General features: G+C 51.0%; 1 protein-coding gene across 3 annotated transcripts in view; it reads right to left on the bottom strand.

Annotated features, from left to right (window-relative positions):
- MORN3 (MORN repeat containing 3) overlaps positions 1–6,512 on the bottom strand; it is a 26,795-nt gene that overhangs the window by 18,265 nt on the left and 2,018 nt on the right. For all 3 annotated transcript variants that reach the window (XM_037744197.1, XM_017544281.2, XM_037744196.1), the window contains exon 2: positions 4,895–5,068. In XM_037744197.1, the coding sequence (XP_037600125.1) occupies positions 4,895–5,039 (145 nt within the window). In that variant the 5' untranslated portion in view covers positions 5,040–5,068. The remainder of the gene's footprint in view (positions 1–4,894; positions 5,069–6,512) is intronic.

The raw sequence follows: 6,512 nt of genomic DNA on the forward strand, positions 1-6,512 counted from the left end.
TTTTTGAGGCAGAGGCATAGTTTTGCTCTGTCACCCAAAGTGAACGGCAGTAGCATGATCTTGGCTCACTGTAACCTCTGCCTCCCAGATTCAAGTGATTCTCATGCTTCAGCCTCCCTAGTAGCTGGAATTACAGGTGTTCGCCACTTGACCCAGCTAGTTTTTGTTTTTGTTTTTTAAGATGGGGTTTCACCATGTTGATCAGGCTGGTCTTGAACTCCCGACCTCAGGTGATCTGCCTGCCTTGGCCTCCAAAGTGCTTGGATTACAGGTGTGAGCCACCACGCCTGCCCAATTTTTTATATTTTTAGTAGAGATCGGGCTTTACCATATTGGCCAGGCTGGTGTTGAACTACTGACCTCAAGTGATCTGCCCACCTCGGCCTCTCAAAGTGGTTGGGATTATAGGCGTGAGCCATCGTGCCTGGCCAGCCCACAACCTCTCTGACCTCCTGCTCTTCCTCACTCTGTCCAGCCACACCGTCCTCCTGGCTGTTCCTTGAACACCCCAGGTACGTTCTCTGCTCTGGCTGGTCCTGCCACCTGGAATGCTGGTCCCTGCAAACATCCACTCAGCCACTCCCTCTCCTCCAAATCTTGACTGAGAATTCGCCTGTTCACTGAGTGGAGACCACCATTTAATTCTCCAAATTCAGATCACCCTATTCTACTTTCCTGTTTTCATACATGTATACCTACCACCTCTAACATACTATATTATTTACTTATAATATTTATCATTTGCTGTCTGTCTAGCCCTGCTAAACATGCTTCATAAGAACAGGTATTGCCCAGGCACGGTGGCTCACGCCTGTTATCCCAGCACTTTGGGAGGCCGAGGCAGGTGGATCAGGAGGTCAGAAGTTCAAGACCAGTCTGGCCAAGATGGTGAATACAAAAAATTAGCCGGGCATGGTGGCAGGTGCCTGTAACCACAGCTACTCGGGAGGCTGAGGCGCGAGAATTGCTTGAACCCGGGCGACAGAGGTTGCAGTGAGCAGAGATCGTGCCATTGCACTCCAGCTTGGTTGATAGAGTAAGACTCCGTCTCAAAAAAAAAAAAAGAACAGGTATCTTTGTTTTTTTCACTGCCACATTTCCACAGAGTTTAGCACAGTTCCTGGCACATAGTAGGTGCTCAATACATATTGTGAAGTCAGTGTGAACTGGGTTATTCCTAATTCTTGTGGACTCACCATTCATGCTCCACATATTTGGTGCACCCCCACTCTGGCTGTTAGGATGGTGAGGATGTAAGCAGTGACCAAGCGTGGCCCCATTTTTAAGCCATTTGCTGCTTGCCTCTGGGATAAAGGCAAACGTCATCACAGCCTGTGAGACCCTATATGGTTGGCCCTTCTGACCTGCCCACTCCCTACTTGCTCACTCTGTTGCAGCCATCCTGGCTTCCAGTCTCCTTTTTTTTTTTTTTTAAAGACTGGGTTTCACCATGTTGGTCAGGCTGGTCTTGAACTCCCGACCTCAGGTGATCCACCCGCCTTGGCCTCCAAAGTGCTTGGATTACAGGCATGAGCCACCGATGCCCAGCCTCAGTCTCCTTCTTTTTAAAATTTTTTTCATTTTTCTTTTTTTTTGAGATGGAATTTTGCTCTTTGTTGCCCAGGCTGGAGTGCAATGGCACGATCTCGGCTCACTGCAACCTCTTCCTCCCGGGTTCAAGCAATTCTCCTGCCTCAGCCTCCTGAATAGCTGGGACTCCAGGTGTGTGCCACCACACCCAGCTAATTTTTGTATTTTTAGTAGAGACGGGGATTCAATACATGTTGGCCAGGATGGTCATGATCTCCTGACTTCATGATCCGCCTGCCTTGGTCTCCCAAAGTGCTAGGATTACAGGTGTGAGCCACCTGGCCTGGCCGTTTATTTTTTTCTTTTCTTTTGAGACAAAGTCTCACTCTGTCTGGAGTGTAGTGGCACAATCATGGCTCACTGCAGCCTCTCTAACTCCTGGGTTCAAGTGATCCTCCTTCCTTAGCCTCCTGAGTAGCTGGGACTGCAGGAGCGTACCACCATGCCTAGCTAATTCCTTAAGTATTCTATTTTGTAAGGCCAGACATAGTTGCTCACACCTGTAATCCCAGCACTTTGGGAGGCTGAGGCAGATCACCTGAGGTCAGGAGTTCGAGACCAGCCTGGGAACATGGTAAAAACCCATCTCTACTAAAAATACAAAAATTAGCTGGGTGTGGTGGCACATACCTGTCATCCCAGCTACTCAGGAGGCTAAGGCAGGAGAATCAGGCTTGATCTAGGAGGCGAAGGTTGTAGTGAGCCAAAATTGTGCCATTGCATTCCAGCCTGGGCGACAAGAGCAAACCTCTGAGTCAAAAAAAAAAAAAAAAAAGTGGCCGGGTGCGGTGGCTCAAGCCTGTAATCCCAGCACTTTGGGAGGCCGAGGCGGGTGGATCACGAGGTCAAGAGATCGAGACCATCGTGGTCAACATGGTGAAACCCCGTCTCTACTAAAAATACAAAACATTAGCTGGGCATGGTGGCGCGTGCCTGTAATCCCAGCTACTCAGGAGGCTGAGGCAGGAGAATTGCCTGAACCCGGGAGGCGGAGGTTGCAGTGAGCCGAGATTGCGCCATTGCACTCCAGCCTGGGTAACAAGAGCAAAACTCCGTCTCAAAAAAAAAAAAGAAAGTATTCTATTTTATAGAGATGGGGTCTCGATATGTTGCCCAGGCTAGTCTTGAACTCCTAGCCTCCAGCAATCGTCCCACCTTAGCCTCCCGAGTAGCTGGAACTACAGGTATGCACTGCCACGACCGGCACCCTCCCAGTCCTCGAGAGCATCCCCCGTTCTGGCTCACTGCCTAGTAGGCATGCCCCCTGCTCGGTGAACTCATCCTCCTCCTGTCCCGCCCAGCTGGAACTTCACCTCTCCCACTGTCTGTGTTCTCATGGCCCCTTCATGTCTCCTCTCTGGTCCCCTTCACATCCAGATGCCACTACCTATAGTCCCTTGACATTGAGTAAGTTACTTCCTCTCTCAGTGCCAGATGCCTTATCTGTAAAATGCGCATGTCACCTTCCTGGGCAGATTCTCTGCAGCACTGAAAGCTCCCTGAGGTCTGGGATTATGCTGGATGCCCCACTCAGGGCCTGGAATGGACTGGGAGCTCAGTAAGTGTTTGTGGAGTGAATGAATGAGCAGCGCGGGGAGCCACCAGGCCACCCTGTCCTCACTTTGTCTGACGACTGTCTTGACTGCTTCCAATCTGCTCATACCACAGCAACTCACTTCAGCTTGGTCAAAGGGTGTGTGTTGAAGAGAGGGGACCTCAGTTCTCCAATGGATCTGCTTTCTGCAGCCCCTGGCCCATCGGCTTTGGGTCTACACCTCCAAGGTCTGAGGGGCGGCAGGACTTACACAGATGGAAGCCCACTGGCCTGTCACAGATGGGGAGACCGAGAGCCAGCAAATGGGAAATGATTTACCTGAAGCCTCACAACTGCTCTGCAGTACAGCTGGGTTCTTCAGTGCCCAGGGCTGTGTCCACAACACATGCCCCCACAAGAACTAGGAATACACTCAGGCATCTTTTTTTTTTTTTTTTTTAAGATGGAGTCTCGCTCTGTCACCAGGCTGAACTGCAGTGGTGCGATCTCGGCGCACTGCAACCTCCGCCTCCTGGGTTCAAGCGATTCTCCTGCCTAATCTCCCAAGTAGCTGGGACTATAGGTGCGTGCCACCGTGCTCGGCTAATTTTTGTATATTTTTAGTAGAGATGGGATTTCATCATATTGGCCAGGGTGGTCTTGAACTCCTGACCTCAAGTGATCCGCCCACCTTGGCCTCCCAAAGTGCTGGGATTACAGGTGTGAGCCACTGTACTTGGCCTGGAACTGGGATCCTAACCCAGATTTACTGGACTGCAAATCACTTAACCCAGCAAGGCAGGAGAGCAGAGTGGTTAACAGCACAGAATCTAGCCAAGCACAGTGACTCCCACTTCTCATCCCAGCAATTCAGAAGGCTGAGACAGGAGGACTGCTTGAGCCCAGGAGTTTGGGGCTGCAGTGAGCTCTGAAAGCACCGCTGCGCTCCATCCTGGGTTTTTTTTGAGGCAGAGCAAGACCCTGTTCCCACCCTCCCCCGCCAAAAAAAAAAAAGAGTACAGAGTCTGGAATTGCAAGACTGGAGACAGCAGCAATGCCACATTTTAAAATAAAAGCTCTTGGCCAGGCGCGGTGGCTCACGCCTGTCATCCAAGCACTTTGGAGGCCAAGGCGGCGGATCACCTGAGGTCAGGAGTTCAAGACCAGCCTGACCAACACGGTGAAACCCCATCTTTAAAAAAAATAAATAAATAAAAATAAAAAATAAAGCTCTTTTTCTTTCTTTTCCCAATCAGGATGTAGTTTATATCAGCAGGACCCCTTTGCCCACTGCTGGTCAGAACTGGAGCCCTAGCTCCTCCTGGGGTGCTGGAGTACGGAGTCCTCCCTGTGCCTCCTGGGGGTGGGGCTGAAGTAGGGGGTCCTCCCTGTGCCTGGCATTCAGCCCCCTGGGGAACATCACAGCTGAATGTAAAGCCCAGAACCCCACTGCAAGCTGGTTTTGAGGGGGTTGGCTTTTCTTGTTGCCAGCCAGCCTGGTGCTTAACCCAAGTCTCAAAAGGCAGGAACCCGGGCCAGGCCAGTTTCTCATGACCCTCTGTCCACTGCTGGTCCTGAGACCCTCGCTCAGTTGAAGTCAGGGGTGAGTTTGGGTCAGAGGCCACAGCTGGCCTGGACCAGCGCTCACCCTGGGGAGCCTTGAGGGCACATCTCATGTCCCCATTGAGCCATGCACGCTGCCTTCCTGGCCCTGTGGCCCAGCATGGCTCCGAGCCACTCTGGCCGTGCGTCCCCAGAGTGCCCACTCACCGTGTTTCACGTTGTCCTTCCACTCGCCCACATAGTAGTCGCCGTTCACAGCGTACACCTGGTGCCGCAGGCCGTTCTTCTGGGCCTTCCTGTCCCACCCCTTCCACAGGGGCTCCGACCTTTTCAGGCACTTAGAGACTGGCATGGTGGCTGCTTCTGCAAGGCTGGAGGGTGCTGGAGAGGGATTAGGGACATCCGGGGCTCAGCGTGCCTGTGTATTGCCAGGATCCTGAGCTCAAGTGGGGCAACTCATGTGTGTTCTGAGTCCCCGGGCAGGTGACCAGCCCTTGGTGGGGTCCTTGAGTGCTGGACTGACCTTTGGCTGGTCCCTCCCTTGCCTCTCCTGGGGCCCCCTCCCAGGGGGTCTGATGGCACAATCACTTGGGAATCCAGGGAGACCAGTAGAGCAGGAGGGTTTGTGATGGCATCAGGGAGGAGCTGTGCCTGCTGGGTTTGGGGGGGGTGGGTCACACGCATAATATATATATTTTTTGTGTCTTCTAAATATTTATTTATTTTTATTTATTTTTTTCTTATTTAATTAATTTATTTATTTTGAGATGGAGTTTTGCTCTTGTTGCCCAGGCTGGAGTACGGTGGTACAATCTTGGCTCACCGCAACCTCCCCCTCCTGGGTTCAAGTGATTCTCCTGCCTCAGCCTCCCAAGTAGCTGGGATTACAGGCACCTGCCACCATGCCTGGTTAATTTTTGTATTTTTAATAGAGATGGGGTTTTACCATGTTAGCCAGGCTGGTCTCGAAGTCCTAACCTTGTGATCTGCCTGCCTTGGCCTTCCAAAGTGCTGGATTACAGGCCTGAACAACCGTGTCTGGTCTTAATTATTTTTTGAGATGGAATCTCACTTTGTCTCCCAGGCTAGAGTACAGTGGCACCATCTCGGCTCACTGCAACCTCTGCCTCCTGGGTTCAAGCTATTCTCGTGCCTCAGCCTCCTGAGTAGCCGGGATTACAGGTGCCCACCACCATGCCCAGCTAATTTTTGTATTTTTAGTACAGATGGGGTTTCACCATGTTGGCCAGGCTGGTCTCAAACTCCTGACCTCAAATGATCCACCCACCTCAGCATCTCCAAGTGCTGGTATTACAGGCATGAGCCAGTGAGCCAAATATGAGTCCAAAAATATGAACGCAAAATATGGATTGCATATTTTAGGAGCAGGGAAAAATCATTCCAGGTAAAGAAAACAGGCAGAGCCAAAGCTGAGAGTGGGGAAGCAATCTCAGGTCCTAAATTCAATACCTTTGGGATTTTTCCCCTTCCATTTCCAAGTATCACCTGTATTATTGTTAATCTTTATGTGTAAATTAACTGACTTTGCAGAGGTTGCAGTAAGCCGAGGTCATGCCACTGCGCTGGCCTGAATGACAGAGCGAGAACTTCTCTCAAGAAAAAAGTAAAATAAAAATAAGTTAACTCACTTTAAAAAATCAACTCATAGCCGGGCGTGGTGGCTCACGCCTGTAACCCCAGCACTTTGGGAGGCCGAAGCGGGTGGATCACGAGGTCAAGAGATCGAGACCATCCTGGTCAACACGGTGAAACCCCGTCTCTACTAAAAATACAAAAAATTAGCTGGGCATGGTGGTGCGTGCCT

The sequence above is a fragment of the Cebus imitator genome, unplaced genomic scaffold (assembly GCF_001604975.1).
Source record: "Cebus imitator isolate Cc_AM_T3 unplaced genomic scaffold, Cebus_imitator-1.0 Scaffold169, whole genome shotgun sequence".
Lineage (NCBI taxonomy): Eukaryota > Metazoa > Chordata > Mammalia > Primates > Cebidae > Cebus > Cebus imitator.